General features: G+C 47.4%; 1 protein-coding gene across 1 annotated transcript; it reads left to right on the forward strand.

Moving 5' to 3' along the window:
* Positions 1-4,392: 4,392 nt before the first annotated feature.
* On the forward strand, positions 4,393-26,318 carry LOC118089326 (bactericidal permeability-increasing protein). Its single transcript, XM_035123894.2, has 15 exons — positions 4,393-4,651; positions 6,502-6,616; positions 8,540-8,668; positions 9,633-9,788; positions 10,349-10,412; positions 12,346-12,409; positions 14,399-14,490; positions 14,773-14,949; positions 15,317-15,376; positions 15,489-15,656; positions 16,210-16,277; positions 17,159-17,201; positions 19,260-19,323; positions 20,570-20,646; positions 22,670-26,318. The coding sequence occupies exons 1-15, from the start codon at positions 4,504-4,506 to the stop codon at positions 22,706-22,708; spliced, it is 1,464 nt and encodes a 487-aa protein (XP_034979785.1). The 5' UTR covers positions 4,393-4,503; the 3' UTR covers positions 22,709-26,318.
* Positions 26,319-26,946: the final 628 nt, after the last annotated feature.

Raw genomic sequence — 26,946 nt, forward strand, 5'->3', positions numbered from 1 at the left:
GCAGCCAGGAACAGAAAAGTAGCGGGTGGGGGGGGGGAGGACCTCATCATTTCCCCTGTGGCCTATTAGCACCCCCACAAAGCTCCTTTTCTCTTCCCACATCTTCTTCCATGCAGGTAAAGAAATAAGAAACTGGGAGCTTCAGATGGGGAGGGGGGATATCTATCAGAACCAGAGCAAAGGAAGGGGGGAACCTTTCTGCACCCCACAGCTCTGCTCCTGATCCCCCCATTCTAGCAGCAGGCTGGTTGCTGTGGGCTTGGCACACCTGGCCATCCCACGCTCCCCAAGGACTCCTAGAACGGAGCGGAGTGGCTCAAGTTCATCCGTTTTGTTGAATTGATTAAACTGAATACTTATAATTGGATTTTGAATAAATGTGCAATTAACTGCTACTGTTTTGAACTTTCTTGTGTTCTTATCTTCCTTAGTGAGTCGTGCAAACCGCTGTTCTGAACAATGGTTTCTATAGTGTTGGGTAGGGGGCTGCGGAGAGGCTTATAGAACTGAAGGGGCAGTGGCTCAGAAAGGTTCGGGAACCACTGCCCCCGAATAAACATTCTTGCTTCTGGGGAATTTATCTCCCCTCCCTGAGCTTTCAGAGAGCCTGCTTATTCAGCATTCATTCCTGATTATTATTTTTTGAAGGGAGAGTCTAGATGACATTGAGCCAAGCAAATGCTATCGGGCACGACCCAGGGGTTTCCTCATCATCACTTCCCTTATCGGACAAAAAAAAATGCAACCTTTTGGAAAAACAGGCTTGTGCAAAACCTCCAGATTAACTTTGATTGTGCAACCTGGATTTGCCGGAATGTGACTGAATCTCTCCCCACCCCACCCCACCCCCCACCCCCGTCCTAAAGAGGAACAGTCCAGAAGGACCCAGTGCAAGGATGTTTGAGAAATCCCAGCTGCAAATAGCCAAAACTTTTAGACAGCAGCCTCCAGCGGGGCTGTCAGGGCAAAGAGGGACAGGAGGTGGGTGGCTTTTGCAGAAAAGGAGGGGGAGCAGATCTATTAGATCATCTGTTTTTTGGGATCTGATCCCTTCTGTCTGCAACAAGGCAGAGCTGGGCAGTTTTTTCTAAGCATGGGGCCTCCCCCCGCCCCACGCTTTCCAAACAGCTGCTAATGATCTCTGCATCCCTCAGCCGCTCTTTCTCGGTGCCAAAATTTTCTTCCCACTTCTGGAGACAAGAAGGGCTCTTCGTGAGAAAGGAGATCCTCCTCCTCCCAGGCAGGGAAAGGCGGAGGAGACTTGATTCATCCTGAGAAGCGGAAGCCCAGGCAGGCAGGCTACAGCTCTGTCGCTCTGCCAGGATCCAGACTGGGCCCAGGACCTCTGCACGCTTGTAGCTGTGCAAAAAGGGAAACTGCAGAGTGTGGGGGAAAGAGTGGAAAGGACAAAAGTAGGGAGGCTGTCTTGAAAACTCATGCTCTCTCTTAGGACTATACAGCTGCAAGTATAATGTTTTAAGTGGGTTTTAAGTGCATTATACAAATGTGACACTAGATGGCGATGGCGAGCTCATGGGAAATTCAATATATTTTTCAAAACTTTTTAAAAAGCATTTTCACAGTGGTTTTTTTATATGTATCTAGATTCCACCTTAGAGCAATAGAATTATAGAGTTGGGAACGGCCCATGAGGGTCATGGAGTCCAACCCCCTGCATAGGTGCCAAGTCAACTCTAAGGGGCCCAGGTCCCTTTAGCCCCACAGTAAAATATTTGGGGGGGCTGCCCCTGAATGTTGAGAACAATCCATTGTGGAGGAGGCCAAATAATGTGGCACACCTCCTCCTCTTCTTCCTCCTCCTCCTCCTCCCGTGGAGGGGAAAGTGGTGGTGCTGGGGAAGCAGCTCTGGGCTGGTGGCAGTGAAGTTTGCATTACAAAGGATAGCTGCCTTGTTTTGCATGCTGTTATATACTGAGCTTGCATCCTAGAACAATAGGCAGGTGGGATCCTAGAATGCAACAACCTTATTGGCCTGCAGGATAAGACCAATCAGACCCCAGAAGGTAGTTAATCAGCCTATTAGGCCGGTAGGATATTAGAACGCAACAACTGATTGGCCTGCAGGAGCAGCCCAATCATGCTCCAGGAGGGAAGCAGAATCAGCCAATCAGAAGGAAACTATTGTGTAAATAATGTATATAAAGCCTGAGGTATTTGGGGTGGGTGGAATGGGACTCTCTCACTGTTTTACGAGCTGCAATAAAGATCATGAAATCATCACTACGCGACTCTGAGTATATTTCACATACTGTACTGATTTTTTAAAATGTGAATTGGGTGGTTTCTCATTAAACTACAAACAAAATTGAATCACCCCATCCATTCTGGGTGTACTTTCCACAATGTTGCTGCTATTTGCACTAAATCAGTGTGTGCAAAGAGACACCCCCCCCATTTGCTAACAAGGGAGTGGACTCGTAAGTGTTTGAAAGAGAAATACATTGTAAAATCTGCAGCCTCCGTGTTGCTCTGGTGTGGGGCAACCATTGCATTATTGCGCGCGGGGGGGGGGGGATGCATGTCAGGGAGGTGCGTCAGCTAGACTGTTGCTTTCCTGTACATGGAATTCAATAGAGGCTTCGCTTCCTCTACCAAGTTCTGGCCTTTTCAACCCCAAAGAAGAATTAAAAGTACAGTAAAAGGTGGTGATGTTGTTGTTGTTGTTGTTATTATTAATATTATTATTAATTTGTACCCCGCTCATCCGTCTGGGTTTCCCCAGTTGTGAGTTCTTCTCATTTTTTTTATTTATTTAGAGAAAAGGAGGTTTTGCAATCCTTTTCCACATGACGGAAAGCAGAAGCTGCGGAGTTGCTTTCAGAAGGTCTTAGTGCGATGCTCTGCAGCAATGACCGAGGTGAAAGAGGTTCAGAAATCAATGTCTTTGAAACAGCAGCTGAAATCTGAGGAAGGGGATTCCTCTAGTTCTCACGGGGAAATCGACCCATTCCAGGGCCTTCTCAGTTGTGGCTCCCTCTCTATGGGATGCCTTGCCTCTAGAATTGCATCAACTTCAGTGCTGAAGGTTGCTAAAAGACCCACCTTTTCACCCCGGCTTTTGGGGGGGGGGTCTTTGTGAGGGTGTGAACCACTTGTTTTGGGGAAGTATTTTCTGCTTGTGACTTGGCTTTATTTGTTAGGACATTTTTAATTTCCAGTGCAAATATATTAAGGAAAAAACAGCAGGAAAAAGCCACATTTGATAGCACATTTAACTACACAAGGAAAACCACATCAGTTCATCCACCTGAGCTTCCGTTGAAGGCCAATAGATGCCATCCAAATATCCAAGTAAATATTTAGATGAAGTTTATAAAAAATGTGTCCTTTGATGTCCTTCCGCCCAGCCAGCAGGCGTTGTGAACTGATTGGGGTGTCCTTTTTTAAAAGGAAGGGACTTTTAAACAACACTGTGCTGTTTTTATTATCTGTATTTCAATAGATTTGGTTTTTTATATTGTTTTATTTCTATTAGAGTTTGATTATCCTTTAATGATGATCTTTTACTTCAGTATTTTATTTGAGGCCGTTTCAATTTGTGTAAGCTGCCTTGTGTCCTGATCGGGGAAAAGGTAGGAGATTAATGATAATTGTAAACATGCTATGTAAATGGATCATCTGAATGAGGAGCCCTTGTAAGGGTTGGGGGGGAGGCATCTCCCCTACCAGGAGGCAGTAATCACCTCCAGCTTGGATGGATTTAAAAGATCTTCTTCTTTGGCGATCACTCAGCCGATTAAGATTGTCTTCCATGAACACGGTTTTAACAATGAGTCTGTGAGTGACTGTGGAGGCCAATTCTGGATCCACACGTCCTTCCACAGTGGGGACATTGGTTTCCAAGTGAGAGTTGATCACGGTGTGGATTTTCCAAGCGTGCCTTCCTCTTAGCACGTTTCTCCCATGCGTCCTGAGTTCGAGTGTCTTCAAAGCCCATGACACCTTTGGTAAAAGGCTGTTCTCCAAGCTGAAGGAAGGCAGCAATGTTTGCAAACACCAGTTGCTGGAAACCATAGTTTCTGCTGGTGCCTGGTTGGCCACTGTGAGAACAGGATGCTGCACTAGATGGGCCACTGGCCTGATCCAGCAGACCCTCTTCTTATGTTCTTGAGGTCCAGGAACAGCTCTGCTTTTGAAGCCAAGCCCTGGAGCCCGGTATGCCCGTCGCAAGCCAAACAGCGAGAGCATCCACATGATGCAGGATCCGTCCCGTGCCGTGTGAGTCACAGAGCATGCAGCCCTGAGTCTCAGCGACCGCGTCTGATCCAACCCCTGGCGGATAAAGCCTTCATGCACGCCCAGCCCACAAAATCCACAAACCCCACCCTGACCTTGGCTGCAGATTGTGCAACAGGGGAAAAACCTTCCTGAGGAAATACAAATATAGCTTCCTGCTTCTGTCCGCTCACTCTCACTTCTGTTTTTCTCTCAGCTAAATGCAAAGGGGTTCGTAGCTGCAGAGTCCCTGGGCAGAAGAAGGATATGAGGGGGTTCAGGGCTGCAGCAAGGATGTACAAGGCGAGCGACCTCCTCCTGGCTTCTCTGCTGCTCTGTCTTCACTACTGGGCTCTCTCCGGGGCCACAGGACCTGGCTTTGTGGGCAGAATCACGGACAAAGGCCTGGACTATGGTGGGTGCCTCTCCCCCCCCCCAACCCTAACCCCCCCACAGCCTGCAGTGTCATGTCATGGTTGAAGAGCCAGGCTATGGCCTGGAGGTCTGGAGTCTCTCAGCCTAACCTGCCTCGCAGGGTTGTTGTTGAGGATAAAACGGGGAGGGGGAGGAGGAGGAGGCCCTTCTGCTGCATTCTGAGTGCCTGGAAGGAAAAAAGTGGGATCGAAACGTAATCAATAAAATAAATAGTGTGTACACTTCTAGTCGCCTCGCCTCTAGTCGCCTCGTGTCAAAATGGATATTGTAGACCATATTGTGCTATGGTCCATGGGGTCACGAAGAGTCGGACACGACTAAACGACTAAACAACAACAAGACCAAGGGAAGGGAGGAAAGGCTGCAGCGCTTGGGACTTTTCTCTGAACTGAAGGCAAGCAAGAGTTGACTTGATAGAAGTTTATACAATGATGTCTGATACAGAGAAAGCGGATAGAGAAAGGATTCTCTCTCTGTGTGTCTCTCTCTCATAACTCTAGAACCCGTGGACATCCCATGGAGTTGAAATGTTGGAAGATTCGGGGCAGTCAAATGAAAGCACTTCCTTAGCTAATCTACGGAACTCCCTCCCACAGGAGGCAGTGATGGGCACCAACCTGTTGTTGTTGTTTAGTCGTTTAGTCGTGTCCGACTCTTCGTGACCCCATGGACCAGAGCACGCCAGGCACTCCTGTCATCCACTGCCTCCCGTAGCTGAAGAAGTGTGCATGCACACGAAAGCTCATACCAATGACAAACTTAGTTGGTCTCTAAGGTGCTACTGGAAGGAATTTTTTTTCCATTTTTTGTTTCGACTACGTCAGACCAACACGGCTACCTACCTGTAACTGCCTCCCGCAGTTTGGTCAGACTCATGTTAGTAGCGGGCACCAACCTAGACGGCTTTAAAAGAGGATTAGGCAAATTCACGCAGAAGAGGGCTATCGGGGGCTGCTGCCACGGCACCTCTATTGTTGTGAGCTGCGATCTAAAACATCAAGAAGGCACCAGGTTGGTGAAAGGTGGCAAGTTAGGTGGGTTTGAAATAATAAATCTGTTGTTTTCTCTATTTCGGGGAGCAGACCTACAGAAGGAGGAAGGGGCTGCCTTGCACCATCCTGATTCCTGCCTGTTCTGCTCTCCCAGCCGGCAAGAGGGGGTGGGCTGTCTGCCCGGGTCACTGCTTGTCCTGCAAGATATTTGCCTGCAGGAATGAGAGTTTTCTGCTTGCGGCGTGGGGCTCCATTTGACTGCTGGCTGAGTGGATACAGCTAGGGGGGGGTCCAGGGTCCACCTTAGGCCTGCCACACTTTCTTTCTTGGGTCACTGCCCACCTGACTGCTTCGATCCGTGGAACTCATGCAGTTAAATGTGCCACATCACCCCCATTCCACATTTGTAAGCAGGCAATATTTCCGTGTGGCAGTACCTAGCCTTTGGAACTCCCTGCTTCTTGACGTCACTGTACTCTTTTACTATACTCTTTTGGTACTGTACTCTTTTATCACTCTATTTGGTGTGTGATAAAAATGTTTTGGTTTAGATAAGCCTGTCCAGGGATGTAGAATTTCTGATGTATGTTTTAATCTGTTTTTAGTTTACTGCTGATTTTCCTTTTCAAATGTTTGAAAGAGCTGTTCTCAGTAAAACCGGTGTTGTTTTATTGTCACTCGCTCCGAGATGTTTGGCTTTCTTACACTAAATAAAGCCATTGCTTTTGACTTTCTTTCTTTTTTCCTGAGTAGGGAGAGAGAGCACAAAAAGGCAAATTGGTTCCTTCAAGAAGGATGCAAACAGTCTGACGCCAACCTTTTCTCCCCTTTGCTTCAGCTCGCCAGGAGGGGGTGGCAGCCTTGCAGCAGAAACTGGCACAGCTGACTCTGCCCGACTTCTCTGGATCCTTCAGAGTTAAAGTTATTGGAAAAGTGGACTACAGACTCTACAGGTGAGGCCACCACAGAAGGGAAGAGACTACAAGAATAGGTTCTGGAGAACATGGTTTCTGCCCCAGGCCAGGTGCAGTTGTGGTGTCTTGTGGAGACAACTCAAATGAAGTTGGGAGGGATAAAATTTCTTTTTGGGGGGCAGGTAGAGACTTGAAGAAGTAGATTAATAATTTTAGAATGAGCAGGGGAGCTTAGTCCTTGCCACTCCACAAAGCTCAGGGCCCACCACAGCTTCTCCTGCACAGCCTCATTTAACAGCACATCACCCAGCTACATAGGTGCCAACTCCCTGGGGTCCTGGGTGCCCATGAAGGGACCGGGCACCCACAAATTTTGGTGCCAGGGTCATGCATGTTGCATGGCACCCATTCCCCTGCGCCCCCATGGTTGCGGGGCCAAGCTGGCCGTCCTGCTCAACCAGGGCCAAACTCATATTGTGTGACTCACAGGCCTGGACGTTCTGGAAGCCTCTTTGCTTTGGAGAAAGGGTCATTTTGGTGCTCACATTAAGATCTAGGGTTCCAAAGCAAAGGCCACTGAATCACAGTACTGTGGAGTTGGAGGGAACCCCAAGGGTCATCTAGGCCAACCCCCTGCAAGGTAGGAATCTCAACTAAAGCATCCATGACAGGTGGTCATCCAACCTCCAAGGAAGGAGAGTCTACAACAGGGGTCAGCAACCTTTTCCAGCTGTGGACCAGTCCACCGTCCCTCAGACCATGTGGTGGGCTGGACTATATTTGGGGTGTGTGTGTGTGAACGAATTCCTATGCACCACAAATAACCCAGAGATGCATTTTAAATAAAAGCACACATTCTACTCACGTAAAAACACGCTGATTCCCGGACCGTCCACAGGCTGGATTGAGAAGGCTACCCCTGGTCTACAACTTCCTGAGGGAGATCATTCCACTGTCCAACTGCTCTTACTGCCAGAAAGCTTTTCCGAATGTATAGTCAGAATCTCCTTTCTGGTAACTTGAAGACCTTGGTTCGGGTCCTACCCTCCAGAGCAGGAGAAAACCAGCTTGCTCCATTCTCGGTAGTGGCACCCACCCTGTGGAATGCCCTCCCACCAGAGGTCAAAGAGAACAACAATTACCAGACCTTTAGAAGGCATCTCAAGGCAGCCCTGTTTAGGGAAGCTTTTAATGTTTGATGGATTTCTGTATTTTAATGTTTTGTTGGAAGCCGCCCAGAGTGGCTGGGGGAACCTGGCCAGATGGGCGGGGTATAAATAAAAAATTATTATTATTATTATTATTATTATTATTATTATTATTATTATTATTATTATTATTATCTTCCATGGGACAGCCCTTCAGATATTTAAAGATATCTCCTCTCAGTATCCTCTTTTCCAGGCTAAATATATCCAACTCCCTCAACCATTCCTCATAAGGCTTGGTTTCCAGACCCTTGATTTTATGATTAGTATTTATTAAATTTGTATACTAAACTTCATCCATAGCTCTCAGGGAAGTTCACAACATAAAAATATAAGAACCCCCCCCCAATATAGAATAAAAACAAGAACAAAAGCAAACTCTCCCCCATCTGCCACCCCCATCTTGGTTGCCCTCCTCTGCCCACCTTCCAGCTTATCAACATTTTGGGGCCCAGAACTGGACACAGTATTCCAGGTGTGGTCTGATCAGGGCAGAATAGAGAGGGACTATGACTTCCCTTGATCTGGACACTAGGCTTCTGTTGACGCAGCCTAGAATTGCATTCACATTTTTTGCTACTGCATCACACTGTTGACTCATGTGAAACTTGTGGTCTACTAAGAGCCCTAGATCCTTTTCACATTTACTGCTGTCAAGAGCAAGCCCCTTGTTCAAATCATGAGAATCCCCCCTCTCCATCGCATTGATGATTTCCCCAAACCAATGACCTCCTCCTTCCCTTTTCTCCTGCAGCTTGAACGTTCGCAGTTTCCAGTTGCCAAGCTCCGCTATAGCACCGGTCCCGGGGATGGGCCTCAAGGTCTCCATCACCAATGCCTTTGCTGAATTGACGGGCGAGTGGTCGGTGAAGAAGCGCTGGTTGTGAGTCCATCGCTGCCTCTTACCTTTGTGAATCGCAGGGGTCGCTTAGAGGCAGTGGGGAGGAATCCGATTCAGTTCACATTGGAAGGCAAATTCACCAAATCTTGCTTTCTGAAACCCCCCCCCCTCCCCAGGTTGGGATTCTTTAAGTAGTTCTCTGGGTCCCAGGGCACATCATCACCCCCGATCCTTAATCTAAATATATAGAAATGTTCACGATGCGTGCGCAGGGGCCAATGCATGGAGATTCAGGGGGGAAGGGGACAACAGAGGGCTCAGTCAAAAGTAAATACTGGGAAATGGAACCCACAAACTGACAGCTCCTTCTCCAAGGATGGGGGCCAATGTAGGAAGATACCAGGGGTAGGGGCCAACACTCCCCAGGAACAACAGAGGGTTCAGACAAAAGTGCATGCTGGGAAATAGAACCCAGAACCTAACAGTTCCTTTTCGAGGGTGGGGGCCAAGGTATGGAGGTACAGGGAGGAGAGGCCAACACTCCCCAGGGACAACAGAGGGAAGGGTATCCTACGGAAACACAGGGATGAGCCGGGGTGGAGGGGCAGGATATGTCATGGATAGTGACAGGGGGAGGGGATCACAGGAAAGAACCACAGCAAAGCTGGGTCAGCTAGTTTTAAATAAAAGCACATATTCTACTCATGTAAATTCTCCCTTTCCTAAATTGGTTCTCCTGCTCCTCATTTAATCCCTACAAGGTAGGCGAGACTGAGAGAAACTGACTGGGCAGCTCAAGGTCACGGAGTGAGGATTTGAACCCTGGTCTCCTGGGTTCAAATACTCTAACCACTGCACCAACCTGGTTCTCCGTGACATTGGTTTTACCTCCTGCCCCCCCCCCCCACGGACAGCCAAGCACCTTTTTCAAAAAATAGAAAGGGCAGGGTTTGTTGTTGTTCCTGTCGCTGCTGCAAATTCTTTCTTCTGTTGCCTTCCCAAATAGCAAGGACCACGGCTCATTTGACCTGAAGGTTGAGGGCCTCTCCATCTCTGTAGGTTTGAAGCTGGGGGCAGATGCTGCTGGGAGGCCGACGGCGAGCACAGCAGATTGCGCCGCTCAAATCTCCGACGTCAAAGTGCACTTTTCAGGCAGGTTGAGGTAGGTGGTTGTCCGTTGTCCTGCAGCTTGACCTGGAAGGCTGCCCTGCTTGCTCTCGACACAAGCCTCCCCCCTTGCTACCTTCCCTCTGCCATAAGGCAGGATACGATGCCCAAACAAAGTGACCCTGTGCTCAGGGCGGGGGGGTCACCTTTTCCATTTGTCATTTTGAAAACTCGTTGCATTCATCCATCTCCGAAAAGGAACCAGCCCCTAACTTAACACCAGCATAGTGTCTGTCGTTGTATCGTGTGGCCTTTCATATCTGTTTAGCACCCCTGCAAACCCCACTGGCAAGATCGCTGCGCATTCAGCAGCCACAACCTTTGCAACCTCCAGTCAAGCATAGAATTGTAGAGCTGGAAGGGACCCCCAAAAGCCATCTAGTCCAGCCCCCTGCAGTGCAGGAAGCACTTCCTCCTCTCTTGCTTCTTCAGAACACCTAAAGCTGCTCTTAATTTCTGGAATCTTCAAGGGGGCAAGCAATGTAAGCACTTTAGGAAATAAAAGCATTTTGCCTAATTGACATTGATCCTCACATTCCTCTCTCCCCATCGCAGCTGGCTGTACAACCTCTTCCACAAGAACATCGAGTCGTCGTTCAGAAATACCATGGAAGGCAAGGTAAAGCCTTCACAGGATTTCCAAGGGCTCTTTCCCAGTTCCTTTCTCACTTTCCGCAGTTTCTCGAATGAGGGGGACCCCTGCATGGGTGAGCCTTTAAGCCCTGCCTTCCGGCCCAGAAGTAGCTCCCTCTAAAAAGCCCGGTTTTGCAGGAGCTGGCTGCTGCTGCTGCTCTGCAAAAGGGAATGGCACTCTGCACATGCCCAGAAGCAGGAGTTCACCCGGCAGTGCTCAGATTGGCGTCCTAGAAGCAAGCTAGCTTTTGGAAGTACATTGCTGCTGTTAGGATACACATGGTGCTTCTCCTGCTATTGGGCCCTCAGTCCATGTTCTGGCTTGCTCCTAGCCCGGTTCTCTAGCCCTCCTCTTGTTTCTGACTCAACGGCTTGCATGTGCACTGGGGATGGTGGAGTGGGGGGGGGAGGCAAATACTTGGAAGGAAAGGCTGAGCGTGCAGAATCCACTGCTCAAGCTCCAAAGCACACCCCGTGTTCACTGCAAAATCCACACGTCGCATTGCAAACCTGTGGCACTCACTTGGACTTGAAGGAACCGCTTCCCTCTTAAGGAAGGTTTTGCTTGCTTCTGAATTCAGTAGCCCCACAAACAGACCCAGGACTTCAGCATTCAAATGCGCTTTGAGCTGAAAAGACGTGGTGTTTTTTTGTGCCTTGGGTGTTAGGAATTAGCTTCCTTCGATTTCACAGGCCTTTGCGAGCTTAATTTAGCCAAGCGTGCCCTTGGAAACAACGGGCTCTCCTATTCTCCACAAAAGTGGGCAGGAGGGGAGCCCTGCGCCAAGCCTTGTAGGCAAGGCACTTTCAGTAATTGCTACATGGCCGTCTGGCACCAACTGCTGTGGCCAGGGGTGGAGAAAGGAACGACCGAGTCTCCCTGCAGGGAGGACCCTGGAAAGTCCAGCCCAGGGATCAGCAAACTTTTTCAGCAGGGGGCCGGTCCACTGTCCCTCTTGTGGGGGGGCGGACTATATTTTGGGGGGTGGGGGTGGGGGAATGAACGAATTCCTATGCCCCGCAAAGAACCCAGAGATGCATTTTAAATAAAAGGACACATTCTACTCATGTAAAAATATGCTGATTCCCGGACCGTCCGAGGGCTGGTTTTAGGAGGTGATTGGGCTGGATCCGGCCCCCGGGCCTTAGTTTGGGGACCCCTGGTCCAGCCCCATCATAGACACCTGATTTTAGTTTAGAGTCCTGCATTGCAGAGGGTTGGACTAGATGACTCTTGGGATCCCTTCCAGCTCTACAATTCTATGATTTTGTGTCTAAGGCCTATGGAGCAGAGCCTTTGTGGAATCATAGAATGGTAGAGCTGGTAGCGAATAGAGAAGTGTTTTTTCTTCTTCTTCTCATGGGAACATAAGCAGAGCCTTCTGTATCCATCCCAAAAGGCCCAGCAGCAATTGTTGAGTTGGAAGGGATTCCTCAAAGGTCCTCAAGCCCAACTCTCTGCAGTGCAAAAGACCACCCTACCCATAATATGCCTCTGGTGTGCACTGTCCAAAACTGCATTGATAAACCGCTGGGCCAGATGTGGGTAAACAATGGAAGGGTGAGACTGGGAACCACGTGCCCACAAGTGAGGCTCAATGGAGATCACCCTTCACAGTTGTTTGTGCCCCCCATCTAGCACCAGTGCTCCAAGATAGACCACACCTGGGAATGGAGGTTCTCCTAGTTTCAGAGCCAAGCAATGAGCCTATGGATACATGGCGCTCCTGCCAAGGAGTAAGTCAGGCATCCCCAAACTGCGGCCCTCCAGATGTTTTGGCCTACAATTCCCATGATCCCTAGCTAATAGGACCAGTGGTCAGGGATGATGGGAATTGTAGTCCAAAACATCTGGAGGGCCGAAGTTTGGGGATGCCTGGAGTAAGTCGTCCTTAGGGCCTTTCTTCTCTTCCCCCCAGGTCTGTGACGAAGTGAGAAGCTCCATTGGCTCCAAACTGCAGCCTTTCCTGCAGACTCTGCCAGGTAAGAGCAATGATGGCGGAAGCTGGGGACAAGCTGGACCCCATTGGGGGTGGAGGGGGGGAGCTCCTTCTAAGCAATGCCTGCTTTATTCCTGTATTGCACGGGGTCCGACTAGATTCCCCTCGTGGCCCCTTCCAACTCTACTATTTTATGATTCTATGAAGGGAGACCCCGACTTTCTGTGATTCTGTGCTTGCCGCCAGTGTCTCTGGCCTTAAATAGAACCCACAATCTGGAGGATTTGGGAGACCAAAATGCTCCCAGCTAATATTTGGTTAATATTCATTCTGTAACACAAGTTGTCAGCAGGGCGATGGGAGATTTCTTTCTGAGCCAAACATTAGGAAGAACTTCCTGGCAGTAAGAGCTGTTCGGCAGTGGAATTTGCTACCAAGGAGTGTGGTGGAGTCTCCTTCTTTGGAGGTCTTTAAGCAGAGGCTTGACAGGCATATGATTCTATGATTCTAGAGGAGAGAGGAGGATGAAGACTTACATAAACCTCACGTGTGATCTTTTATATGTACAGATGCAGATTACATTTTTTTAGAGATAACTACTCTAAATGTAAATAGAAATACAATCCAGCTCATTCTAGTAGGGAAGCCTGCGACCAGCTGATCTGCAGGTCTGTTCAGTCTGCTGTCTACGGTGCTTCAGGGCCCCTGCATACCTTGGCATAATGTGGGCTTCTTCGTTTCATAAAATTCATACACTGTTTGATTGCCAAAAAGCAAACAAACCTCAAAGCAATTTGCAATTTTTTTTAAAAAAAAATAGCAATAATTTAAAATGGTTAAAAGTTAAAAATAGCAATAGACTCAAACCAGTTTAAAACTCACATCAACTTTCTAAACATCTGGGTAGGCTTGTCTAAAGAAATGTGTTTTTAGGAGGTGCCAAAAAGAGTACAGTCATACCTTGGTTTAAGTACGCTTCGGTTTGAGTATTTTCAGTTTAAGTACTCCGTGGACCCGTCTGGAACGGATTAATCCACTTTCCATTACTTTCAATGGGAAAGTTCGCTTCAGGTTAAGTACAGACTTCCGGAACCAATTGTGTACTTAAACCGAGGTACCACTGTAGAGGCCCCTGCCTGACGTCAAGAGGCAGGGAGTTCTGCATCCTTTAGACAAATTCCTGCAGGAGGAGAGGGCAGCCATGCTTCTGAAAAGCAGTTGCAAGAGGGGGGGGTGGAGGTGTATGAGTGCTCTGATGCTCACTTTCTGCTTGCTGGTTTCCTGTGGAGGAATCTAGTGGGTCCCTCTGAGAACAGGATGCTGGATTAGATGGGCCCTTGGCCTGATTGTCCCGATCCACCAGCCCAAAGGTGGGCTCATGGGAATGGTTTGATGAAGGTAAACCCAAGAAGGATTTCAAAAACACCGGAGTGATCAGTTCTAGTGATTTATTACATACGAAAAAAGTAAGTCAGCCTGCCGGGCCTTGCTGCCATTACGGACATGGGACAGACCCCGCAGCAGTGAGAGGTCGCCATGACTTGTCCGCACCCAAGCAAACATTTAGGCATCCTTTATGCACAAAGCAGCAGACCCCAGTTTGCCCAGAACCTCCCATCACATCTGGCTGGTGTCCCCTCTCTGGGCCCAGAGCCCAGCATCCCAAGGTCCACAGATAAGCACAGCATCAAAGCAAACCCATTAGCATATATCAAAGCAAGGAAACATATCTGAGCTCATCCTCACAACAACTACCAATTCTTTTTTGGGTTACCTTGACTACTTTGCTTCAACACACCGATCCAGCAGGGTTCTGCTTATGAGTATTATAGAAATTGGCACTAAAACGCTGGTGGGTTTTTTTCTTTCTGGGGCTACAACAAACAAAACCAAAACCATAATCTGATGTGCAAACGCAGAGAACTGGATTCAAGATTGAGAAAATGAGAGACTGAAATGGACGCCTTTGTCCGACGCTGCTTTGTCCTCATCTCGCCCCAGCTCCTCCATTTGTCCTGTTTTTTTTCCCTAGTCACAGCTAGAATTGACAAGGTGTCTGGGATCGATTACTCTCTGGTTGCTCCTCCTGTGGCTTCACAGAATTCCCTAGACTTGGACCTGAAGGTAGGGAAAAGGAGGGAGGGAGGGAGGGATCCAGGAGGGGAAGGTTTATGGATCACGGCCAGCTTTCCCTCCCAGAGGCCTCCTATGCTGTGGGCAGCTTCCTGGTGGCAAGATGCTTGCTTGTTGCTTGCCTTCCTCTCTTCCTAAAACACTTACCTGTGATTCCTGCATTGCAGGGGGTTGGACCAGGTGAAGCAGGAGGTTCCTTCCAACCCTACAGAAGGAGAATTCTGACTGTCCTATGAATGACTTCCCATTTTTTTGCATTTCTTCTCCCATCAGGGTGAATTCTTCTCCCTCGCCCATCGCTCCGCTCCTCCCTTCACACCACCAGCCCTCGCTTTCCCGGTGGATCACGACCGCATGCTTTATTTCGGGATCTCCACTTACTTCTTCAACACCGCAGGCCTTGTATACTACGGAGCAGGGGAGATGAACTTCTTCATCACGGACGACATGGTAAGGAGGGCTGGGGGAGCCCAAGTCTGCAGAGCTGGCTTTGCCAGGGGGTGGATCACGATGCAATCCTCTACAGCGGCTCTTGATAGTGAGATCAGGATGAGGAACTAGATGGGCCATTGGCTCGATGCAGCAGGCTTTTCTCATCTCCTTAATGCTGCCAACATGTTTTTCTACCAATAAGACAATAGGAGCCTGCCGATGGCCCACAATGGAAGCCTGAATTTGATAGGAGGTTCTGGGCTGAGTTTTCAGCTAAAAGCCAGCAGGAGAGCAAGAGGAAGGTTTAGAGGGGCTGTTCTTTTCCATGTCATAGTATATTGTCCTCTCTCTCCATCCCCAACTTGCCTCATCTCCCCTGCTGCAGGTTCCGAAGGAGTTTAAAATCCGCCTCAACACCACATCCTTTAAGGCCTTTGTTCCACAGGTGAGCGGCTGGGGCATCTGTTTGGTTATGGGAGAAGATGGGCCCGCTTGGGCCTGATCCAGCAGCCAGGCTCTACTGAGATGCTCATGCTGCCTTTGCTCTCCACACCCAGTTGGAAAAGCTGTACCCCAACATGCTCATGAAGCTCCAAGTCTCACCTTCTTCTGCCCCATCTCTGAGCATCACACCTGACGCCATTTCGCTGTCCCCGGTGGCCGACATCACAGCATTTGCCATTCTCCCCAACGCTTCCTTGGCCTCGCTCTTTGTGATTGGTGCGGTAAGTTCAGGACACACCTTGAGTCTTGGTGCTGCCCATGATCAGGAGGGTGGGCATTTCGTGCCCCTTCCAGTCTGCCCATTGCCCTAAGCCTCCTCTTCCAGCTTCATCAAAGTTTTTGTCGATTGTGGGTGCTCATTTCTGCCTCTTCCCTTCCTTATTCCCAGATATTTTTCTTTCTGAATGTTATATATTCCCCTCAGTTTTGCAAACAGATGTGTTTTCTCAAAGAGATCCTCCTCCTCCTCCTCCTCCTCCTCCTCCTCCTCCTCCTCCTCCTCCTCCTCCTCCTCCTTCTTCTTCTTCTTCTTCTTCTTCTTCTTCTTCTTCTTCTTCTTCTTCTTCTTCTTCTTCTTCTTCTTCTTCTTCCTTTTCTTCTCCTCCTCCCCTTCCTTCCTTCCTTTCTTCCCTTCTCTCTCCCTCTCTCTCTCTCTTGCAAATTTCCCCAATGATTAAAAGAATTCCAGATCTTCATATGTATAGATTTCACATGATGTGAACTTTTTTTAATCTGTTTGCAAAGCACGCTCAACCTGCTTCTCTTTGATTTCAGTCAACCACCATTTCAGCCAAAGTTACTGTTAACTCCACCAAGATCTTTGGGTCCCTGAAGCTTGGCAAGTAAGAAATAACAAAGCAATTCTCTACATTTGTGCTTTACCATTTTAATACCCCCCCCCAAAAAAGTTTTTTGCTTGATTAGAAGCTACCACAAAAGGTCCTAGAACAGATAATTCAGCAGTCAGACTGTGAGCACTTGGAAAGGGATGCTGTGATTACTAAGACCCAGGATGGTATTCTTAAACACAAGTCATGCCAGATGAATCTCATTTCCCCTTTTGATAGAGTTACAAGCTTGATGGATCAGGGGAATGCTGTGGACATAGCATATCTTTGTTTAAGTAAGGGGGCTGGACTAGATGACCCTGGGATCCCTTCCAACTCTATGATTCTATAATTCAAATATCATTGTTTGGCTATTATCCAGGAAAAACAACAACTTTATTTCATAGAATCATAGAATTTCAGAGTTGCAAGGGACCCTGAGGGTCATCTAGCCCAACCCCCTGCAATGCATATTTATTTATTTCATAAAATTTATATGAATACCACTTGATTGTGCGGGAGGGGAACCCTCAAAGCAGTTTACAGAGAAGTTAAAACAATAAAAATATTTTTTTAAAAAACCCAACACTTAAAACATACAGAAAGTTAAAACCACGGTGTAGATTTAAACCTGTACAAACTTTCTAAGCCCCTTGGAAGGCTTGTCTACAGAAGAATGTTTTTAGCAGGCATTTCAAGAGGCAGGGAGTTCCCCTGCACGAAGGGAGCCCCAAAGGGCAGGCAGAAAGATGAGTGCAGAAAAGAATTCTCAGCCATGACCAGTGGCTTGGTTCCACTGACTTACCGTAGCTCAGCAAGTCAATAAGGTACAATATATTGTCCTCATAAGGCATAAACCCGCCATTGCTCTCTTTCCCCCCTGTATCCTCTTTTAGGTTGCAGCTGTCTTTGAAGCACTCGGACGTTGGGCCTTTCTCAGTAAGATCTTTTTCCTTCCCTAAATTGCTTGATCCCGTGACCTTAAGTGACCCCCAAGGATTCCATGGTCACGGCTAGAGGTTCAAGCTCTCAACCTGCACACTCCGTGGGCCAGAGGCTCCCTTGCCTTTTTCTCAGAGCCCGTTGTTGCCAATACTTGCCTCTCTGAAATATTTGGTGCCACTCTCAGTGGGCAAACCCATCAATCTCGGCTTCTCACTCTTGCAGTCTTAAGTTTAGATCCCCCCCTTTTACACATCAGTTTTTGGCGTTGATTTTATTCGTCCTCGTGAAGATTTACCAACTTCTCATTGCATGTAACTCCTAATATACATATGATTGGCATTCAATTTTCTCAAACGTAATGCATTTTTTTCTATTTTATTTTTACTCAAGTACACGCAAACCTCTGAGCATGTGGTTTCTTTGTAGACGTTACTTGCCTGGAGAACACCGCTGCAAAATTTGGAATAGTCCGAATGTTGAAGGCCAGCTGAGCTTCGGTTTGTTTATTATTTCAGGAGGGGTGAATAGGGTTGGCACTAAAATGTGAACCGACCCAAATTTCAGCCCCATCCCGAGGTGTCACCTGCTTTGTCATTCTCTTGGTGGTTCTGCCAAGTGTGCAGCAGCTGTGAAAAAGGCAGATTCCATGCTAGAGATCATTAGGAAAGAGATTGAAGATAAGACTGCCAATAGCATAATGCCGTTTTTGCAAATCTATGGTGCAACCCTATTTCGAGTCCTGCATACACTTCTGGTCGCCTCACCTCACAAAGTTGCTTTGGGTTGCCCTGGCCAAGATAAAACTACTAGCAAACCGAATAAATGGGAAAGATTCAGAAAAGGGTCATCAGAATGATCGAGGGGAACCCCCTGGGGGGGAGGCATGCAAGCGTCGAGGTCTTTCTAGTTTAGAGAAAAGACAAGAAAGAGTTGACATGATAGACGTTTATAAAATTATGCCCTGCATGGAGAAAATGAACAGAGAAAAGGTTCTACCTCTTCCTCATGACACTAGAACTTGTGGGTATTCAATGAAGCTGGTTGTTTGAAGGTTCAAGACAGATCATAGAATCATAGAATTGTAGAGTTGGAAGGGACCCTGAGGATCATCTAGCCCAACCTCCTGAAATGCAAGAATCTTTTGCCCAACGTGGGACTCAAACCCACAACCCTGAGATTCATGGAAACATCAACAACAACCTGCCCATCTGACTGGGTTTCACCAGCTGCTCTGGGCGGCTCCCAACAGAGTATTAAAAACATGCTAGAACATCAAACATTAAAAACTTCCCCAAACAGGGTTGCCTTCAGATGTCTTCTAAAAGTCAGATAGTTGTTTAGTTCCTTGGCATCTGCTGGGAGGGTGTTCCACAGGGCGGGCGCCACCACCAAGAAGGCCCTCTTCCTGGTTCCTTGTAACCTCACTTCTCCCAGTGAGGGAACCGCCAGAAGGCCCTCGGAGCTGAACCTCAGTGTCTGGGCGGAACGATGGGGGTGGAGACGCTCCTTCAGGTCTACTGGGCAGAGGAGGAGAGGGCTATTAATGGCCACTAGGGATGAAGGCTCTCCTCTGCTTCCACAGTTGGAAGTCTTAATGCTTCTGAATACAAGTTGCTGGAAACCAAAGAAAGGGAGAGAGGTCTTGTGCTCGAGGACCTCTGGTTGGCCATGGAGAGAACTGGACCAGATGAACCACGGGCTTAATGTTCTTTCCAATTGACTGGGAGTTTGATTCACACACCCCTTTAAGTACAGGCCAAGGCAGATGTAAGACATCCAGGATGAAGCCAGAATCAGGGAGGGGAATTAGAGGAGTCCTTGACCCTCCTCCCCACTGCCCCGTGCAGCAATAAAACTGCTAGTGCATTTGTAAAGCTAAGCATGGTCCAGTGTGGTTTCAAATTGGATGAATGACTGTGAGTTGAGATTCCTGCATTGCAGGGGTTGGACTAGATGACCCTTGGGGGGGACCACCCAACATTACAATTCTGTGATTCTACGAGCCCTTTCATCTTGATTTCCCATTTATGGTCTCTGTCTCTCTCTTTCCAGGTACAATTAATGCAACGATTAATGGAATTAATTGCTTCAAGCACCCTCGTGCCTGCAGTGAACGGTAAATATTAGTCTAATTGTTGCACCACGTGCTTCATTATAGGCTTGTTCCTCATTCCCCATCCCAACAGAACCAGGCCTCTGACATGGACTCCCAGGATATAGCAAAGGCCCCTCTGGTTGCATCTCCAAGGAGGAGAGCAGACTTGCAGGTGGTTCCCGGGAGGGCATCTGTCTGTGTCGTTTTGAGAAAATGCTAGGCCTGCAACCCCATGGAAAGAGCTACTTTCAGTTACTAAGGGAGGAATGACTAGCATCCCAAGTACAACATTGGGGAACTCACAGAGCACTTCAGAGTGAGGGGACAACCAGGAGCAGTGGGGGAAACTGCAGTGCAATAATAATAATAATAATAATAATAATAATAATATATCATTTATACCCCGCCCATCTGGCTGGGTTTTCCCAGACACTCTGGGCGGCTTTCAACAGAAGAATAAAACAATCTATTTAACATTAAAAGCCTCCCTAAACAGGGCTGCCTTCAGATGTCTTCTAAGAATCTGGTACCTGTTTTTCTCTTTGACATCTGATGGGAGGGCGTTCCACAGGGCGGGTGCCACCACCGAGAAGGCCCTCTGCCTGGTTCCCTGCAACTTGGCTTCTCGCAACGAGGGAACCGCCAGAAGGCCCTCGGCTCTGGACCTCAGTGTCCGGGCAGAACGATGGGGGTGGAGACGCTCCTTTAGGTATACTGGACCGAGGCCGTTTAGGGCTTTAAAGGTCAGCACCAACACTTTGAACTGTGCTCGGAAACGTACTGGGAGCCAATGTAGATCTTTCAAGACCGGTGTTATGTGGTCTCGGCGGCTGCTCCCAATCACCAGTCTAGCTGCCGCATTCTGGATTAATTGCAGTTTCCGGGTCACCTTCACAGGTAGCCCCACGTAGAGCGCATTGCAGTAGTCCAAGCGGGAGATAACTAGAGCATGCACCACTCCCCCCTCCCCCTCCCTCCTCTCATGACTTCCCTCAACTTCTTCTTCTGGTTCTTTAAATATTTGCTTCTCCTGCCCATCTTATTCTACCTTAATTTTGTAATCTTTTAATTAAAAATTGTTGTATTCTTGTTTTGTTTTTTTTGTACCATTTTTTTCCAAATTGCATCTTTCCCTTTATTCATTCCCCATTGTTACATCTTAACTTTTAGGCTTGTTTTTTTAATTGTAAATGTTTAATCAAACACTACCAGTGAGTCAACTTCTTTACAATGTTTTTGTAAGTACAACATAAATTTTATCTTCCAGCACGACTGGCCGAGGGCTTCCCCCTCCCTCTCCCGGATCACGTGGCGCTCTCCAGCGCTATGCTGCAGCTCCACCAGGTGGGTGACGACGCATTAGCCCTGTTGCCAAAGAAGCTCTGGGTGCTCAGGGAAGCTCCCTGCATTTTTGAGGCTAAAATGAATTGTGGGGAAAGCTCCCTGAGGGAGCAGGTGAAGCCCACATTGAGGTGGCCCTCACTTGGCCCAACAGGCATCCCATAATACCCCTTCCGCATTTGCAAGAACTCAATGATTTTACTTTGGAATTCCCTGCCTCTTGACACCAGGCAGGCTCCATTACTTTACTCTTTCTTGCACCTGCTTAAAACATTCTTGCTTAGACAAGGCTACCCAGATGTTTAGAAGTCTGAGGTGAGTTCATAACTGGTTTTAGTCTATTGTTCTTTAAAGAGACTTTAAACTAAAGATAAATGCATTCTCCCACATTCCAAACCTCCCACAAACTCCCACAAAACTCCCATTAAACTACCCGAGAATTAACAGCAAACTAGCATTACAACTAAGCAATCATACTAAGATTCAACTAAGGAATCTCTTAAACTGAGAACAACTGAGAGAGTATACCACCACCCTCTGTATATACATAAGGGTCTGACTCTTCTGTTTCAAGTGTATCTGAAGAAGTGTGCATGCACACGAAAGCTCATACCAAAAAAAACACTTAGTTGGTCTTTAAGGTGCTACTGAAGGTTTTTTTTTATTTCGCTTTGAAAGTTGTTGTTTTACACTCAAGCAGTGTAATTTTTTTTAGGAAACATTAAATAAACAGCCCTGTTTGCAGAGCCCATGTCCCAGGAGGTAGGCCTCATGCACCGTTTGTGTGTTTGGGTGTCAGGATTTTGTCATCCTGCTGTCGGCCAGAGGAAGACTCAGCTGCAAGGGCCATAGCTCAGGGGCAGGGTGTCTGTCTTGCAAGCGGAAGGTTGCAGGTTCGATCCTCACTGGCATCTCCAGGCAGGGCTGGGAGAGACTCCTGCCTGCCTGAAATCATGGAGAGCCGTTGCTGCCAGTCAGTGCAGACACTGCTAAGCTAGAGGCAAGCATGCCAACTCTAGGGGGCAGAGCTGTCTTCCGACCCCTCACTATTTGTTTGAAAGGCTTCCAGCCCTCCCAAAATGGAGGGGGCCCAGAGCAACTTCACAGGAGGCTTCACCGGCAGCCTGCTTGATGTCAGGAAAACATGTGTGACGTCACACAATGTGCACATGAAATCACACACGCTGCAGCCCCCGATCTTGGGGGCAATCCGGCGGCACTGGCTAGAGCAGTGATGGGCAACCTTTTGAGCTTGGTGTGTCAAAATTCACCAAAAAACCGAGCATAACTCAGGTGGTGTGTCACTTCGAGAAAAAAAACATAATTTCACGATATTTATAGTGTAAATAACAAAAATGTATAATTGCAATATATAACTATTTAATAAACCAAAAACTAATTATTTAACCAAACCAAACCAAAAACCCCTTATTTATCTCAAAGTGCCCAGAGTTGTTGAGCTTTATGGGGGGAGCTGCTGACCAAAGTTTGGGAGGTTTTTTTTGGGGGGGGTGCAAAAGTTGCTTTGCTTTTGGGGGGGGTGCCCCAAAGCTGCTGCGCTTTTGGGGGGGGGGAGAGAACAGAAATAAATGACGAATAATACCTTCGCTGGAACTAACACACAGCACCGACATAGTCTGCCAAAGCACCAAAAAAACCCTAGCACAGAACAGGTTAAAAAATGAACGCTGTTACACCCAATCATCGTCTGCCAAAGCACCAGAAAAACAGCACAGAAAGGGTTAAAAAACCAATCTCTGGCTACCAGCAACAACAAAAAAGGATCCGGTTTTTAACAGGGGAGACAAGCTGTAGCGTGAGGAGGAGCAGGAGAACAAATGGGGGGGGGGACAACAACAACAGCGTGAATGGGCCGATGGGGCGTGTGCCAGCAGTGAGGGCTCTGCGTGTCACGTCTGACACGTGTGTCATAGGTTCGCCATCACTGGGCTAGAGGGACCAAAGGCCTGACTCTGTATAAGGCAGCTTCCTCTGTTCCTAATTCTGCCTTCTGATCTCTCCCCAGGATTTCTTGCTCTTTGGCGCAGACGTTCGCTATGGTTAATGGAGATGCTGAAAGAGAAGAGGGGCGAGCCCAGACGCAACCCAGAATGTCGCCCTCTCTTCTGCGCCTGCTGCTTGGTCTTCCAGGCAGCAGGGTGGGGGCTGGGGGTTCTTCCCCGAAACGGGCCCCTCCCCTCCCTGTTTTTGGAATAATTTCCACACTGGTAAACCCTAATGACTGTTCAGATAAACAACAGTTCGACAGGTATTTATGTTGATTTCCACTGAGATGGGACTAAAGATGCGACTGAGATTAAATCTGGATTCAGCAATGGATTCAGAAATGCTCATGGTGGGCAATGGAGGTTGTTTTACACCAGTGAAGATCCCAGAGCCAGTAGGAGCATCAGAATGATAGCATCGGCAGAGATAAATTTTGATAAACTGGTAGCCTGAGAAGTAACATTGCCTCACCCCAGAAATCCGTGTCCAGAAACTGCCCTCCTCAGATAGGGCGCCGCTGAGAGTCCCATATGGCCCAGAGGCATGCTTTGCTTGCACTTGAAACTGGGCTTTTAGTGTTGCAGCCCCTGCCCTCTGGAACCATTATAAGGAGAGACTGGACAGGCGTCTACCATCTTGATGTTTGAGCACTTACTAAATACTTTTTTGTTTAAGGAGGCTTCCCCAATCCTTTTGTATAATCTTAACTGCGCAATTGTAGGTATGATCTAATTGGCTATTAGAGTTTACAGATTCTTTTCTTGGTTTACTTCATTTTCTCTTTTATTGTGCACAGCTTCAATAACTCTACGCCGTGAAGGGGCTTATAAATCTGTTGAATACAAATAAATAAGTATGCAGAGGAAGCAAAAGGCTTATTAATTCAGAAAGAGGACTTTATTGCAGCCAACCTTCATGAGGGGGAAATAGCAATGCTGACATTTTGGGTAGGAAGTCCTTGATGCATCACAAAGGAAGAAAGTGAGGGGGAGGCAAGATAGTCAGAGAAGCAGTATATTTTGCTGGACACGATCCACAGGATGTTGCTTGGAATACAGGAGGAAATGGGAGACATAAACCCATCAAAGCAACCCTGTGCTCAGTTCATCCATCAACAGAGGACATCAGAAGAAGGTCAGAAGAGACAGCTGGATTAAACCAATGGCCCATTTAGTCCAGCATCCTGCTCCCACAGTGGCCAAACCAGGGAGCAGGATTCGAGCACAAGACTCCTCTTCCCTCCTGCCGTTTCCAGTGACTGGAGGCAGAGCCTAGCCATCAGGGTGGGTCATAAAAAAACTTTTTTTGGAAAATGTTTCCTCCCTCGATCTTATATCAGGCGTATGGTATAAACATAGTCAAATTTGGGAATAATCGGTTAATATTTCGACCCTGCTCCTACAGATTGAAATTTTGCCTCACTACGAGTGATGAAAACATAGGAATTTGACTCATTTATTCTCAGTATGTTAAATTGTGAACTAATAAACGTAAATTTCAGGTTTTATGTAGAGCAATAATAGTTGCATACTATTATTTTCTGCAATATTTATTTATTTAAGATAAAACATGTTGATAATTTACATGAAAAACCAATGGTTTTGAACAAATTATATGCAACAATTAAGCAAACGGTGTACTAAACAAGTAAACAATAAACAATAAAACACCACTCATATTATGTGTTGCGTCAAAACATCACCTTATACTTAATTACTTAGGTATAGAAGTTTTTTATGACCCACCCTACTAGCCATCCTTGAAAGACAAGACTGGAAAGGAAACAAGCCACTTGAAAGCTCTCTCACGGAAGCTTCCTTGAAATGAATGGGAGCTGTGCAAAGCCTGTTGAGGAATCCTTATGTGGTTCCCATCTGTTCCAAAGGGGTTTGCAAACACACAAACACAAGTCCCACACATGGACTGTGCACATGGCCTTTTGCCACAACTCAGAAGTTTAAAGCAATTTCATTTCTTGCATGCTGCTTGACTAGGGGAATACTAGTCACTCCAAGGCTGGGAACAGCATTTTCTGCCCCCCACCCCCAAGTGCATGGTTGGTGCAACAGAAGGAGCTGGATCCAAATTTAGAGGGAATAGTAAGACACAATTCCAACCCCTTGGTTTTTCATGCAGGGCTCCAGAGGGCATCCTTCCTTGGGGATGAGAGACATCCAAAGGTATTCCTGGGTTGAAGAAAAAGGAAGAGGTCAAAACCTGCCTCCCAATTCCTGAAGTGTGACCATTGAACTTTGTCTTATTCTGCTTTTTGACCTCCCCATCCTGCTTCTCGCCCTCTGTCTCCCAAACCCAGTGCTAAGGGATGTCTCTGCAGCCTTCAGCACAGTGGATCCTCCTTGCTACTGCCCCTCCTTTTACGTTGCTGGATTCCCTGACCTGACCTGGCTCTCTTCTGAGCTGCTGGATCTCTTTTAGCCCCTTCACATGGGAAACACTTCCTTGGTTTCCTCCTGGGTCCCTCAGAAACGTGTCCTTTGCTCTTCTTTCTCTGCCCGTTGGCCACAGGCAACACCCCTGAACCCCAGGTGGACTTGGGTGTCGCCTTTCCCATTCCTGACTTGGGGGTCGGTCGCCCCTCCTTCGGGGAATGAGTGGGAGAGGGAGTTGGTCTGTTTGTCCAGTTGTCCCTAGGAAACCAGGAGCTCTTGTGCAAGAGAAGCCCGTTCTGCTATCCCACCTCCAAGCCACCTCTTCCTCAGAGGGCTCAGCAGTCCTGGGAGAAGCTCAGGCTTCCCACTCCTCTGCAAATGACAACTCTTCAAAGCTCGCCAGGCTCCTTTCAATGAAGAGAATCATCTCCGCACAGGTAGAGCCAACAGCTACAACTTAAGGCTCAGTCTGAGGATGGCTGCCTCTCAAACAGCACCTGAGCCCTCCCATACGGGGGTCTCCAGCCTGAGCTTGCCATTGCTTTTGACAGAGCACTACCTCTGTACCCCAGAACACTCTCTCTCTCATCTGCTGCTGACTGTTTGCCTCACTGTGAGTAGCTCCTAGGAAGACATGTAAGAGCTGTTCGGCAGTGGAATTTGCTGCCAAGGAGTGTGGTGGAGTCTCCTTCTTTGGAGGTCTTTAAGCAGAGGCTTGACAGGCATATGTCAAGAATGCTTTGATGGTGTTTCCTGCTTGGCAGGGGGTTGGACTGGATGGCCCTTGTGGTCTCTTCCGACTCTATGATTCTATGTTCCTCCTCTGGGTATCCCTTTCCATACCTGCCAGGGCGGGCTTTTAGATTGTAAGGTCCTTGGGGCACAAAGCTATCCTCTGAAAAACTGGCTCCACTTTTGAGCTTCGCCCCCTACACCCCAGGGCTACTTATTACTGCTTCAATGATATATTTATTTTATACCCCTACCTTTTTCCCTGAGAGGACTCAAGACAGCATACAGATAAAAATACAAACCACTAAAAACACAGAAAAAACATCATTAAATAACAATTAATCATTGATAAAATTGAGACTATATACATAAATATATACAGATCATTATCATGAAAATTGCACTGCACCCGCCCTTTCATTAAAAGGAGTCAGTTCCCAACAGCCTTTTGAATAACAGACTGGGAGCAGCCACCGAGAAGGCCCTGAGAAGCTCTAAGCCTACATCCTGAAACATGGAGAACCCCAAAGCACTCACCTTTTTTTTTTTTTTGAACATACTTTTTATTAATTTTACAAAATACAAAAAAGCAAAAAAAAAAAAGGTACATACTTAAACCCCTTTTCCACCTCCTTCCTACCCACCCACATGGGTCCTCCCCTGCCACAGAAGTATCCCATGTATGTGAACAGTCAGAGATGGTCCATTTTATGCTTGGGTTTCTGTCCTCCCCCCCCTCCCCTGGCCCCAAAGCCCCCCCCTGCCACCAGGGAGCTCCAGCAAACCAGGGCAGTACGCAGGAGGACATCCATCCAACCATCTATTGTCATACCAAAAAAAAAACAAAAAAAGAGAAAAATAGAAATAGGAAAAAAGGGGGAAAAAAAAGAAAGGGCGAAAAAAGAAAAAAGAAAAAACAATACAAAACAAAAATTTTTTTCTTGCATTCATAGTTGTAAAACCATATTTTGTGGGCTTCCCCTCCCCCCCCTTCCCCGGTTTTCATCCCTTTTTTATCATCTGCAACAGTTTCTTACTTTATAAAAATACACCTTTGCATCTTATACAACTTATAAATCAATTGTTAACATTTTCATCTAATATTCAAATCACTGAGAAATCAAACTCCCATTTTCTCTTCCCGTGCCTAATTTTTTGTTTTTTCTCCCTCTAT

This window comes from Zootoca vivipara, chromosome 7, assembly GCF_963506605.1.
Source record: "Zootoca vivipara chromosome 7, rZooViv1.1, whole genome shotgun sequence".
NCBI classification, from domain to species: domain Eukaryota; kingdom Metazoa; phylum Chordata; class Lepidosauria; order Squamata; family Lacertidae; genus Zootoca; species Zootoca vivipara.

Bases quoted from the DNA above. Each gene is read 5' to 3' on its own strand.
- LOC118089326 (XM_035123894.2), top strand. From the start codon at position 4,504: ATGAGGGGGTTCAGGGCTGCAGCAAGGATGTACAAGGCGAGCGACCTC. The intron at 14,950-15,316 runs GTAAGGAGGGCT...CCCCTGCTGCAG, and splicing joins TCTTCATCACGGACGACATG to GTTCCGAAGGAGTTTAAAAT. The intron at 15,377-15,488 runs GTGAGCGGCTGG...CTCCACACCCAG, and splicing joins TTAAGGCCTTTGTTCCACAG to TTGGAAAAGCTGTACCCCAA.